Source organism: Podarcis muralis, chromosome 13 (genome assembly GCF_964188315.1).
Source record: "Podarcis muralis chromosome 13, rPodMur119.hap1.1, whole genome shotgun sequence".
Taxonomy (NCBI): domain Eukaryota; kingdom Metazoa; phylum Chordata; class Lepidosauria; order Squamata; family Lacertidae; genus Podarcis; species Podarcis muralis.
Window position 1 is genome coordinate 51842460 of NC_135667.1, and position 14612 is coordinate 51857071.

The following is a 14612-nucleotide window of genomic DNA, read 5'->3' on the forward strand; positions in this document are numbered from 1 at the left end:
TATATGAGAAAAAAGCTGCCTTTACTTTTTAAGTACTTAAATTCCAAGTAGGCATATGTGAAAATAAGCCCAACACCACCAGTCTCCATGCGTGTTTTCTACAGCGTCTCCTTCCGCTCCCCAGCCAGCACTGTGCCGCTGCTAGTGATATCTATTCACCTCATCAGCAGGGAAAGAGATCATATTTCTGCATTCCCAGTCTGTTTCCCCACCGCCGCCTCAGCCAGCCCTCTCTCCAGAGTTAAAACAAACAAAGCGGCGGAGAACTGCACGGTTTTGGGTGCAGCGTTCGGCATGGATACGATCTATCCATGGTACTGAAATGATCACTGCAGCCCTCAAAGTCTCCAGCAACTGGAAGGCTTCTGCAGAGCAGGGGCTACTTGGAATGCAAGAGGCGCCTTTGACAGGGTGATGGGGAGGGGGCGTGCTTTGTAGAAACACATACTTGCAGACGAAAAGCAAGGTTTAAGAATACGGACCTCAGGGCTCCTGAAAAAATTGGGGAGTGGGGGGGACAACGCTATGAAAACACTGCACTATTCGAAGCAGACAAGCACATCCCTTTTTCACAGGCGCTGTGTCTGTATGAATCCTGAAAACAAGAGTTGGAAGATACACAGTGGCATGCTATTTCCCCCCCACCCCACCCCCGCTCACGCACAAACATTGCATCTACTCAGCCGGGCTATGTTATGCTCATGTTGGCAAGAGATCGGTTTCATATTCACTTCGGGTGAACTTTTTTTCCCTCCAGTGGGGCGAGAATAAGGCTAAGGCAAAAAGATAGCACGACGTTTCCATTCCACATGGCTTGCCCCCTCCACAAAGATCGCCCTGTCCTGCCCGCCACAGACCCTCCGGCTGCAATTTTGGCCAAACACACACACACACACACACACAAGGCAGCTCTTACCTTGGGAAGAAAGTCCTTGCTGAATGTATAATACCGACAAGGAAAGGAATCCAACATAAGCCCAGAAGATCCCCATTATTCCAGAGCGAGAGGGAGGGGGGGTCACATCGGGGTAATGCCAAGAAGATGCCCGTTTCCGCAAGACAAGGCAGGGCAAAGGGTTTTTACAAGGCTACTGGGCGCTGGAGCCCCAGCTGCACCGCTGCCAGCATTCTCCTGGCAAGGCGGGAGGGGGGGGGGACAAGATCGGCTTCCGACGGAGAAGGAGAGGCTGGGGGGTTCTCGGGTGCCTGGAGTCCGGATCCAGCCCTCCCCGTGGTTGGAGAGCGGGTGCTTCCCGGGCGTCTTCCTTCCTTGCTACCTGGCAGCTCCGTCAGCCCCTGCTGCTCAGGACTGCGTGTTGAGCGCCCTCCCTAAACATTCAGCCTGCTTGAAAAGTAGGGAGGGAGAAAGGAGCTTAACTGCGCTTCCAGCACTTCAACTCGCCCCCCCCCCCCTCCTCCCGTTCTCCTCTTCCTGGGAAAGGCTGCGTTTAACGGTGGCTCCTCGGTGGCTTCCCTCGCCCGCTGTCCATGGTGCTGAAAGACGCACGAGAGGGAAGCGACTAATGGAGATGATCACGGAGGGCAGCAGCTTTCATTGAGCTGATGGGGGGAATCTTCCGCCTCCCACCTCAGACTGAGAGGTCAATGCGGTGGTTTCGTAGACGATGGTCTCTCTCTCTCTCTCTCTCTCTCTCTCTCTCTCTCTCTCTCTCTCTCTCTCCCCCCCCCCCCCAACCCCGACATCTCTCTCAGGCACACATAAACACAGAAGGGGAAATATTTAAGAATGAGCGAAGCTTATTCCCTCTCCCCGTTTGGTGTTGTGAATCTGTAAGCCTCAGATTTTTGAAAGGTTTGCTGTATATGCAGTCAATGTTGTTTGTTACATGGGTTCCTTATAGTCGCTTCCCACTGTAGACCAGACACCTGGATTCTAGAATACATGCTTTAGAGTAGACACACACACACACACAGTTTTATGTGCACAACAACTAAGGTTAGAATCCAGTAATCTCTACATAGATGCCAAAGTTTAATTGGTAGGTAGAACTCAGCAGATCTCATCCCTGGACATTGTTTCTAGACCAATCCTGTATCCTAAAATTTAAGGTAATGATAAAGAGAACATCTGATAATGTTCCAAGTGTCTCCCTTCACCTTTAAACAACTTCAAGCAACCTTTGAATCCAAGGTATTTCCAGGCAGACTTGAATACTAGCATCTCTTCTCAAATTTAAATCCCCACAAATGGATCCACTTTGAATCAGAGGGGAGGGAAAGGGGAGACACGTTTGGACTACCCTGTGACTATGCTAATTGTGACTCAAAAAGCGGGTTAAAGTGTGTGTTGAAGGGTAATTAGCTTCTTTCATCTGATGTTACATATTTTAAAATTTTCCCAACATGGTTAAGAAAAATAATAATTTATAGCGTCTATGTGATTTACTGATTTGTAATTTGTAAGTGCAGAGGAAGCCTTAGGGACCAGTTCATGGGTGAAATTCATTACGCTGTTAAACTTCTTTTTAATTTATAAGTGTATTTCTTATCACTTAGCAATAGAAATACTGTTAAATAATAATACATACACAAGCTCTCCTTATTCCTGACCCCAGCTTAAGAAGGTTGCCATAACTAGGAACTAGCTGAGGCTCTCCCTTCAATTTAGAGGTGGTAAAATGACCATCTGCATGTATTTGAAGCGCTGCACATAGATGAAGGAATTATTTCCTGTTGCTCCAGTCAGGGATGATGGGGATTGCAGTCCATCAACATTGGTTGACCCATGATTGGCAAAGAGTAGGATAGAAACATACAAGTGTAGCCAAAGTGGCCTATGAAATAGGAGCCCATGCCACCTGGACAGGAGGACAATAGTTTGGCTATGGAATCAATTCTGGCTCACAGTACTGACTTCACCTTCACTGCTTCTGCTGTGCTGAAGCATATTTCTCAGCTCAGTAGATGAGAGTCAAAACCACCCTACGGCATGAAGCCAGTTTGGTGTAGTGGTTCAAGTACTGGACGAAGACCTGGCAGGCAAGGGTTCAAATCCCCTTAAGCCACAAAGCTCTCTGGGTTACCTTGGGCCAGTCACCCACTTTCAGCTTAACATATCCTCACAGAGTTGTTGTGAGGATAAGCCTTGAGCTCCTACTGCTACAGAGGGCAGGTCTAGGATATAATGGACTAAAGATATTGGAGGGCAGATTTTTGTTGAATTTGAAGAGAAATGTCTTGATGGGTAAAAGCAGTTCTGCAATAGGAGCTATAACTTAGGGAAGTGGTGGGTTCGCTCGCTCGCTTGCTGGAGGTGTTCAAGAAGAGTTTGCACAACCATGTGTATTGAAGATGCTTCTTTATGGATTTTCTGCACTGAGCAACCAGTTGAACAAATAATATTTCTAATAATGGTAGAATTATTATTTTCAGAGTAATTGCATTGAAGCTACTGCTCTTTGTTCTTCCCACAGAGGGTAAATCTTACCCATCACATAATCAGCATAATCACATAATCAGCATTGTGACCTATGTTCCCTTAACCATTCAGCAGCATCAGTAATAACCCGTCACACGTAACAACAGTGTTCCAATTATGATTGGGGGGTGGGTGGGTGTAGGGCTTAATGAATCCACAATATCTAATATGCACACCCAATTTAGCCCTGCTCCTCATAAGCTACTCTCCTATCCTGCTTAACCTACTGGTTAAGAGTAAAAGGCTGGTGTGCAGGGAGGGGGGAGGGTTGCAATTTGAGCACTGTTATAATGAGGTCAATGAGATATTGAGAACAATTTGTATTTTTTCTACTAAGCATGCTGCGTCTTCTGATACAATGGCTTTTTTGCCTACACAGTGATAAAGCCAACTGCTGACTACAGTTTCCTATTCAGTTACCTGGTTGCAAAGCAAAGCACATTTCCAAAGCAGATGTACATGGCCTGTGGGGGCTGGGAGAGGACCCCGTGCTTTACTTGAGGACTACACAACTTGTGACCTACTAGCCTGAACTCAGCTCACCAGCTGTTTGGTCATCCAGGGACTTGACAAACCTGCTTATGCTATCTATAAGACTATAAAACAAAACAAGAGGGCTGTCTAGCACTTAACAGGCCACTATGCATGGCCTTTGTTTGACTGAGTAAGTCACTAGTCAAATAGACCTGGTGTTTTAGAATAGGAGCAAAGAACCTTTATGGCCCACTGGGCCAGATCAGGTCAGGTCAATTTGGCTACCTGCATGTTAAAAATCTGATGTCATAATGACATTAGGTGATTGGCAGGAAGGTGGTCCTACCCACTGGTCAAAGATAGCAACCTAGCAGGACTGAACTCCCTGCAGGTCAATTGTTGCATGGGGAGTTCACTCCTGCTTTATGCAGTTACTGGATTCATGCACTGATTCGCCACCGGGAACTAGAACATGGAGCTCAATTGAACAGGATGGAACCTGCCCATGAGCTGTTCAATTCTGCAGGGATTAGCTGTGTGTGCTAGTTTTCTGTGGGGAATTAGTATGTGCAGCCAAACCAATCAGGATTGAACACCCCTTTTCATGTCTTGCACCCACCCATTGAGTTGATAGCACCTGATTGACAAGTAGGTATGATTTGTTTTGATATCCTCTATATTCACTCCCTCAAGAAGGCTGCCGTGTTGCTCCACCTGCTCCCAAGCAGCAGCAGTCCATAGCACAATACCTCATTTATTGTGGCCAGCTGACAGTCATAGTATGCCAGAATTTGGGTGGGGAGATCTGGGTTCACATCCTTGATCAGCCATGTGGCAAGATGGCAGTCCTTATGCTTAGTTACCAGGGGAGTTGTTGACACTTGTCTGTCCCAAGATACAATGGAAGACTGTTATCGATGGTAGAGTCAAACCATTGGAGAGTAACAGTGCCTACCAATATAGGAGAGACATCTTTTGTAGCAGCTGGGGCAGATGAAGGCATCCAGTTGTGCTGCTGCAGATGCAACATGGTGTTTCTTCCCTCTGCACTCCTCCCAGCAATCATTCCTCCTCTGGCCACTGCTGTGGATGCACAACCTGATTGTCTGTCTCCAGGCCTGGGATTCCTACAGGGCACGGTTAATATTGGCAGCCTTCACATCTTGTCTGCATTCTTTGTAATGCAGAGCTGGTGTCTGAAGCCAGCTCTTTGGGGGTCCTGCCATCTTCCATTCCATGTACATGACCAAGCCAGTAAGCTCCATTGAACTCACTTGTGCTTACTTCTGACTTCAGAGGTTCACACCCTCTTAAAATGTGTGGAATGTGATTAGTAGTTAAGCACTTGCCACTCAACCTGAAGGGCTGGGCATAGAAATTTACAACACTAGCATGGAAATGCTGACTCAGAGCACCAGAACTATACACCAGTATGAGTTTGTTTGTTTCCTTAAATGTTTTCCCTAGAATCATAGAATTCCAGAGTTGGAAGGGGCTACGAGTATCACCTAGTCCAACCACCTACAATGCAGCAATGCTACCCACCACGGGTGCCAACTTCAATTAAAAAAAATGGGGGGGGGGGCAGGTAAGCCCCACCCCCACATAATTGATCACATGATGTGGTGCACACATTATTTGAATGGCAATGCCCATTAACGTTGGGGGCCCTGACTTCCTCAAATATTTTAGGGGGTGGGCCAAAGACCCTTTGGCCCCTAGGAGTTGGTTTCTATGCTACCCACAGCCTTACTTGGGTGGACTCAAACCACCTACTTTCTGGTTAACAGCCAGATGATTATAACAACAACAGCAGCAGCAGCAACGACAACAACAATTTATTATTTATACCCTGCCCATCTGGCTGGGTTTCCCCAACCACTCTGGGTGGCTTCCAACAAAATATTAAAATACAATAGTCCATGAAACATTAAAAGCTTCCCTAAACAGGGCTGCCTTCAGATGTCTTCTAAAAGTCTGGTAGTTGTTTTTCTCTTTGACATCTGGTGGGAGGGTGTTCCACAGGGTGGGTGCCACTACCGAGAAGGCCCTCTGCCTGGTTTCCTGTAACTTGGCTTCTCACAGTGAGGGAACCGCCAGAAGGCCTTCGGCGCTGGACCTCAGTGTCCAGGCAGAACGATGGGGCTGGAGATGCTCCTTCAGGTATACTGGACCGAGGCCTTTCAGCACCAACACTTTGCATTGTGCTCAGAAACGTAATGGGAGACCGGTGTTATGTGGTCTTGGTGGCCGCTCCCAGTCACCCATCTAGCTGCCGCATTCTGGATTAGTTGTAGTTTCCAGGTCACCTACCACGTAGAGTGCATTGCAGTAGTCCAAGCAAGAGATAACTAGAGCATGCACCACTCTGGCGAGACAGTCCATGGGCAGATAGGGTCTCAGCCTGCGTACCAGATGGCGCTGGTAAACAGCTGCCCTGGACACAGAATTGACCTGGGCCTCCATGGACATTAACAGAGCATACTGTATGTTGAAACCACAGCAAATGCCAGTTTACAAAACATGGGAGAAGCAGTTGATTTTCTTTTGCCAGAGTCTATGCAAGACTTCCCCTAATCGTGTCACACTTCAGCTGCTTACTGAACTCCAGTGTCTGATACTGGAAAAAGTCACACTGCCCAGTTTTAGTACAACCTCCCTCACGTGGCACATTTAGGGAATCTGAAGAATGCAGCTTCCTTGTGATGCCTCAGCATGCTGGCATAATTATTCCACCGGCTTTGCTTCGTTATATTCCCTGCCATGTGTTGCTTTTCATCATCTTAAATGTTATCACCATACAGTTAGGAATATTAAACAATGAAAGATAAGTATCTTTTATTTGGTTACACAGCTTGAACTGACACACTCTAGTCTCATTTCACAGGTCTCAGATTCTAATCTATCTTTGAAAAGAGGGTTGGGGAAAGAATTCTGCAAGTGCTATTAAAGAAATAATTCCTTGGTCTGGATTGGTAAGGGTTGAAGGCCGCGTTTGAAATAACCAGAAGCTTGAAGTCAAATAACTGGCTGCATGGTCCAAACCAAATGTGAAATCAGCCTATGCTGTTCATGGCCATTCTGTTTTTTCTTCTTGCCTCAGGGCTCATTATCCCTTAGTTTATCTAAGAACAACTTTCAATTTTTATTCCACAATGTTTCTCTGTGAAAGAATTTAGTCTAGCCAGATTTACAACTTATTCCCCCCTCAAAGAGTGATTTCAATATTCACATATCTCTGCTCTCTCGGTAGTTGGAATGTCTATGAACATTCTCTGCCATCATAGCAGCTCAGCCAATCAGAAGTTTCACATACACAAGTAGAGAGAAAGTTGGATTCTTAAACTCAAAAGTCCTACCTTCTAATGCCAATTATCAGTGTTCAGCTACAAGAACAATCATTGCTGAATGCCAGATGGACTAAGGGCCTAGCCAGCAGTGATAGGAGTCCCAGGGTAGAGAAGATGGCAGAGGAATGGCTACAACAGGGCATCACAAGAGACAAAGAAGGTGGCAGGCAGCAACAGCAGCAGCAAATCAGGTCAGTCATCCCATGTTAACAGACAAGATTAGAGAGGGCATTGGGTGACAAGGCCGTTTGTGTGTTCTACAAGTTAATGCTGTCCCTTTGGAGCAGTAGTTAGACACCCCAAAGGGTTTTGGAGCACGGAACTGCAGTTTCCTCCAGCCCATACCTTCTCCCCAAGGCCAAAAGCTGGGGAGTTCAAATGATTTAGTAAGTAGCATTCAATTGCCACCAGGGAACTGATGCAACAAAATCCATTCCCTGTTTATGATGATGACGTGTGTGTGTGTGTGTGTGTTTCTCAGGAGTCATTATGACTTGAGAGCGAGGCAGTGGTGGATGTTGAGAAAGGGCTGTAAATGGATAGGGAGAGGGGAAGAGGGAGAGACCTTTTATATAGCAAAAAGTCAGCCTCTATAATGCGTCCAAGGAAGATCACTCACAAGAAAGGGAGGCAGGGCAAAGGCATACATCTAAGTGCCCACTCTGAGAACTGTCATTATCAGAGTAGGATGAAGAGATGGCAAAAATTCTGGCCAGGGTCAAGGCCCTGAGAAGGCAAAGGGCAAGAACAGGCCTTCTTCTCTCCCTGACGCCTTCATCAGACCTAACCATGTCCTACCACACTGCTCTGGTGAGGAACCAAAACATAGCAACCCACTGCTGTAGTGCTGCCCAGGGGAACTGAAGCTGAAAAGAGAAAAAAAGAATCACAAATGGGTGATCAAAGGGCCCAGCTGATCCAGTATCCTTCTCCTTCTCTGAATCACAGAATCATAGAATTATAGAGCTGGAAGGGACACAGAGTATCATGTAGTCCAACTCCTGCAATTCAGGAATCTCAGCTAAATCATCCATGCCAGTTGGCTGTCCAACCTCCGCTTAAAAGCCTGAAAGGAAGGCAAGTCCACAAGTTCCTGAGGGAGTCTGTTCCACTGTTGAGCAGCTCTTGCTGTCCAAAAGTTCTTCCTTATGTTTAGTTGGAAACTCTTTTCTTTTCTTTTAAATATTTTTATTAGTTTTTTAACATATCATTTTCAAGACTAATTAAACATACTTTTTATATCTTATACAATTTTTTATGACTTCCATCAAGCATCTGAAAATTTTCCAATCTTTTCACTTAATTTACATTTCTTACTTTCACTATTATATTTAAGTCTCATAACATCTTTCACTTCATTGCAATATTTCATACATTTCTCCTTACAAAACTTCTTGTAGTCCTACTAGCGTAATTTGTTGATTACAGTTGCTCTTCAAATAATTCGTATATTTCTTCCAATCTTCTGTAAATCTCTGGTCCTGCAGGTTTCGAATCCTTCCTGTCATTTTATCCAATTCTGTGTAGTCCATTAATTTTATCTGCCATTCTTATTTCGTCTGTATTTCTTCTTGTTTCCATTTCTGGGCTAACAGTACTCTTGCCCTGGAAACTCATTTCTTACAAGTTGAAGCCACTGGTTTGAGTCCTACGCTCCAGAGCTGGAGAGAGCAAGCTTGCTCCACCTGTCATATGACAGGTCATATGACATTTGAAGATGACTATCATATCTCCTCTCAGTCTCTTCTCTTCCAGGCTAAACACACCCAACTCCCTCAACTGTTCCTGATAAGGCTTGGTTTCCAGACCCTTAATCATCTTGGTTGCCCTCTTCTGTGTAGTTTCCAGCTTGTCAATATTCTCCTTAAATTGTGGTGCTTGAATCGAAAGTGGGGCTTAGGACAACGTATGCTTAAGGGACCCTGTAAAACTAACACTCACTGAACACCCCTATAAATTCTTTTTTATTCCTATCACCACCCCTTTCGACAGTTTTGTGTTCCTTTCCCCCCCTTTTAATACCTTGTAAACTCTGATATCTGTAAAGACAATTTTATTTTTAATTGCTTTTTGTGCCTAGGGTCTTTGTACGCGTGACCTGCTCGTGACACTGCCTAACTGGGATGATATCAGCAAACATGCAGTCTTGCACTCAGAGTGAAAAATTGTGCCTTTTGCAGCATTAGTATAAATTCCACCTGGAAAATCAAGGTACAGGATGCCAATACAAAGACCTTTACAGAAATTCAGTTCTGGAGTTGCTCAGCCTTCATATGGAATTCTTCTTATAGGACACAAAGAAGGAAAAGGGTGTTGCTGAAGAGGTCCATTTCAGAAGCTAATAACTACCTTCCTAAAATGGGGGCCTTTGCTGCATATGTCTGTGAACCTGAAACGATAAAGAACTGTAATGCCTTTTCTCCACCCTTAAGTGAACAGGGGATGTCAATTTGCTTTGTTCCAAACCCACTCTCTTAATTCACACATCATTTCCCCCAGCTACAGAAATACAACTGGGCAGCACAAAGTGAGCTTCTTCCTTTTTTTTTTGTTCTTGACAGATATCCATCCCACTAATGTCAGGTCAGAGTGTCATACAAGAGCTGCAGGAGGTCAGGTGCTTTTCTGCCGCAATACTGACATACATTTTTGCCTTGCAGAGATGGAGAAGGATTTGTTTTTGCTCTTATCCCATCTTTCTGCTTTTCTATCAAGTTGCACACAGTTGGCCCATAGACATAAGGATAACTGCTGGCTTTCAGTGCTGGAATGGTGTGTGTGTGTGTGTGTGTGTGTGTGTGTGTGTGAGAGAGAGAGAGAGAGAGAGAGAGAGAGAGAGAGAGAGAGACTATTCTCCACCAATTAATGAGGAAAAATGCTTTCAAAAATTGTCAAAGGGGTTGGGGAAATTTCAGTAGAATTCATATAGGCGGGTTGCAGTGTTGTTGTGCTTAATTATGAAATAACAGAGATATGATTTGGGTGGGGGGTTTTTAGTATCTTTTATTTTATTCAGCAAATCATTTCTCCAATGGCCTGCATTCTGCAGCCTGCCCAGGTATACATACTTTCTGAAAATCTTCTGGTGAACTTTCTTATAAGCACAGGAAACTGAGGAGGCTGTCTACCATTCACATAGAAGCTTTCATTGTCAGGGTTTTGTTTTTTTGTTTTTAAAAAGTGAAGGCTTTTTACTTTTAGAGAAATCAATGTGGATTAAAAATAAAACATGATAAAAGGAAGGGCTTCCCTTGTCAACAAAATCTGTGGGCTTGTCAATCTCTGGTGCTTCGTAGACAGCCTCTCTGACTTTCCACACCTTGGTTCAAGTTCAAAGGAAGGCACCATGATGTAACTCATCCCATGGAACTTTATTTCTTTTCTTTCTTTTTTGGAATATTTTTATTAGGTTTTACAATTGTTTTATAATAATGAAAACATAACATATAACATTAAAAATAAAGAGCATTTCCCCAAAATTCCCCCCGCCCCAGACTTCCCTCAACTTCCTCTTCTGGTTATTGAAATGTTGACTTTCCCTGATTGTTACCTATATTATCTCTTCATATTACATTCTTAATATCCAATATTGTTATTCCTTTATCATTCTCATATTTTCTTGATTATACCTTAATTTACTTTATATATTGTAAGTGTTTAATCAAACCCTGCTAGTGAGTCCATTTCTTTACATTGCTTCTGTAAATACCACATAAATGGTTCCCAGTCCTATTGTCCTTGTCTCTTAGTCTTTCAGTTAGTTTTGTCATTTTGGCATATTCCATCAGTTTTTCTTGCCAATGTTCTTTTGTTGGTAATTCCTTGTTTTTCCATCTTTGTACTAGCAATATTCTAGCCGCAGTTGTCGCATACATGAACAGTCTCTTCTCCCATGGAATTTTCTCAGACCTAGGGAGGCTTCAGAGCACTGGGGAAATCTTAAATGTAAAGGGGGAAAATATGCATAAAATTATTGACCACCTTGGAAGCAATGAGATAAGCTCAGTCGCTCACTCATGAGAAATTGGGGGACAGGCAATAAGACAGAGGGAGAGAGGGAGAGGATGGCTGCTCAGTGACTAGGATGCACTAACTTCCTCTGTGGGGTTCATTCTAGACCAGGAGTCAGCAACCTTTTTCAGCCGAGAGCCGGTCCACTGTCCCTCAGACCTTGTGGGGGGCTGGACTATATTTTTTTGGGGGGAAGAATGAATTCCTATGCCCCACAAATAACCCAGAGATGCACTTTAAATAAAAGGACACATTCTACTCATGTAAAAACACACTGATTCCCAGACCGTCTGTGGGCCGGATTGGGCCGCATCCAGCCCCCGGGCCTTAGGTTGCTTCCCCCTGTTCTAGACCAACACAGAAAGGCCAGCCACTATTCCAGGCCCCAAGCCAACCCCTAAGCTCTGGTTTGTCTCCCAGATAGCTCCTCACTGTGTTCTTCCCAGGTTATCTTCTGTGATGGCCTTAAAGTGACTGTCACGAAGTTTGCATGCTCCATGAGGAAATCCCACAAGTCATCTTTGGGGCCTTGGCTTGGCCTTATAATGCAGACAATTCAGCCAGGTTGGCTTGCTTCAGCTTCTGTTGATTTGTAAACTGTCATATTGGTGTCCTTTTTGAGGCTGTACTTGTTCTTCAGCACTGGGTGTCCCTCCCTGTCTGGGGGTCTACTGGAAGGCAATTCAGGATACTGCTGGCTGAGTATTCCCCATATGCCTTCCTCTCTGTAGGCCAGGAGCTGGGTTGAAAGAGCATATGGGAGACGATAAATGGCAGCACTTAAACTGGGTGACCTGTGACTACAGTAGTACCTCGGGTTACAGACACTTCAGGTTACAGACGCTTCAGGTTACAGGCTCCGCTAACCCAGAAATAATACCTCGGGTTAAGAACTTTGCTTCAGGAAACAGAATTGTGTGGTGGCAGCGTGACAGCAGCAGGAGGCCCCATTAGCTAAAGTGCTACCTCAGGTTAAGAACAGTTTCAGGTTAAGACCGGACCTCCAGAACGAATTAAATTCTTAACCCGAGGTACCACTGTACATATCAGGTAATAATGGCAAGAAGAGCAATGTGGCCTTTTTTCTTTTTTCTTTTGCAGTCTTGCTGATTCTGTCCAAAATCAATGTAATTTGTATTTTAAGGGCCACCATTGATAACAACTGGTTGTTAAAACAACAGATGATGGAGCGATTGCCTGAGGCTGCAGACCCCTGGAGCTGCGTAGTGTTGCCAGCCATCTGTCAGCTACTTTTGAAGACAGCATCACATTAATTTACTATCTACCTTTTCAAATTAGCAACTGTTCTCCTGGCACTTTACTTAGCTCTCTTTTTTATGTAATAGTTTCTGGATACTTGGCAAGAAGCATTTCTTTAAAGAGTCAGGAAAACACCTTGGAAAAGCAGCTTCAGGAATTATGCTCATAGGAGATGTAAAAATGGCAAAGGCATGAACTGAGCATTATCCATAAATGCATGGGGCAAAAACTTAGCATTCCTCCACCCAGCCGATCAAAAAAGCAGCTTTAGTGATGGGAATGCAATAAACATTAGGGTGAGGGGCTGAATTCTTTCTATACTCTCTGTTGCTGTTTTCTTTCCCAAGGGATTCCAAGAGCAAGTTTCCCCTTGGATGGGATTACCTCTTTATCTGAACCAAGGCCAGGGCTCTGGAATGTTGGCTATTTTTCTGAGTCATGCAGAGTGATACAGCAGTTTCAAACTGCCCTAGTGATGAAGCACACACACAAGACTTTGAAGATGACTATTTTCTTGCAGGATGGCAACTACAGTAGTACCTCTCAATGTGAAGGGGATCCATTCTGGAGCCCCGTTCTCATCCTGAAGTGAACGCAACCCACATCTGCACTTGCGCAGGTCGTGATTCACTGCTTCTGCACATGCGTGTGACATCATTTTGAGCATCTGCACATGCGCGAGCGGCAAAACCCAGAAGTAATGCACTCCTGAAAACCTGAAAACGCTCAACCTGAATCACATTTAACCCGAGGTATGACTGTATTGGGACGTGGGTGGCGCTGTGGGTTAAGCCACAGAGCCTAGGACTTGCCGATCAGAAGGTCGGCGGTTTGAATCCCCGCGATGGGGTGAGCTCCCTTTGTTCAGTCCCTGCTCCTGCCCACCTAGCAGTTCGAAAGTACATCAAAGTGCAAATAGATAAATAGGTACCGCTCCGGCGGGAAGGTAAATGGTCTTTCCATGCACTGCTCTGGTTCTCCAGAAGCGGCTTAGTCATGCTGGCTCCCTCGGCCAATAAAGCAAGATGAGCACTGCAACCCCAGAGTCGGTCACGACTGGACCTAATGGTCAGGAGTCCCTTTACCTTTTACCTATGACTGTATTACAAGCAGTATCATACGTATATACCAAATCCAATGCAATGTGCTTCACTCTCCTGAGCTCAAGAAAGGGTCTTCCTGCTTCCTGCTTCTAAAACCCCTTCAATGAAGTCCATAAATTATAGCTTCTCTGTCCTCACCAATTCCTCAGCAAAACAAAAGCGAAGCAGCCAGTCAACCTCCGACTCTCACGTTTCCTATCGCGACCTAAGATACGCACATGTTCACTGATGCAGGCCAAGAAGATTATCTGTGGTTGAAGAACTATACCTGCCAAGCTGAAGATGCTATTACATGTGCAGACCCAATATTCCCACTGTAAAGAATATAACACTACAGTTCACATAGCATCCATACCCACGTTGTGCACAGTATGTCTGGAAATTCTGCCTGGTTCATATCTTTTAGATGCATTTGATCTGACTGGACATCCAGAATTGCTCTTTTAATAGATGTATGATCTCGACCCCAGAACACATCTAAATTTGTAGTCTCACTTCCATCAGCAAAACTGCATGATATATTTAGAATTAAATAGAATGCACTCTTTGATACTTAAAGGACAGTTGTTTGATATCTAGAGGACAGTAGTTCAACACTTGGTAAACTAATTTTCTGTTAAATACAACTCTGGTCCAAAATGAAATTGCACACAACCTTTAACAACACTAGATTTCTATGAATTCATTTTGTTCAAGTCGCAATTCTTCCTCCCTAGCTGTGTTTCCAGCTATGAAGTAATAGATATAGATAGATGATATAGATATAGATATAGATATAGATATAGATATAGATATAGATATATAGATATATGCCTTGTATTTAGCATGAAGTTGAATAAGTGTGGTATTCTGACCAGAATAGTAGTTATATAGATATTATCCTACTGACCTCTCATCCTGAACCACTCACTGACCCATCAAAACCATTGCCATTCACTGAATCATCCCTTGCTCTCTCCACTGACAAGGTATTTT

General features: G+C 44.4%; 1 protein-coding gene across 3 annotated transcripts in view; it reads right to left on the bottom strand.

Moving 5' to 3' along the window:
* Positions 1 to 1660, bottom strand: part of VSTM2A (V-set and transmembrane domain containing 2A) — a 39364-nt gene extending 37704 nt beyond the window's left edge. For 2 of the 3 annotated variants that reach the window (XM_028703244.2, XM_028703245.2), the window contains exon 1: positions 917 to 1660. In XM_028703244.2, coding sequence (XP_028559077.1) covers positions 917 to 992 — 76 coding nt within the window. In that variant the 5' untranslated portion in view covers positions 993 to 1660. The remainder of the gene's footprint in view (positions 1 to 916) is intronic. The other variant, XM_028703243.2, reaches the window with a different exon arrangement.
* Between the last annotated feature and the right edge of the window lie 12952 nt (positions 1661 to 14612).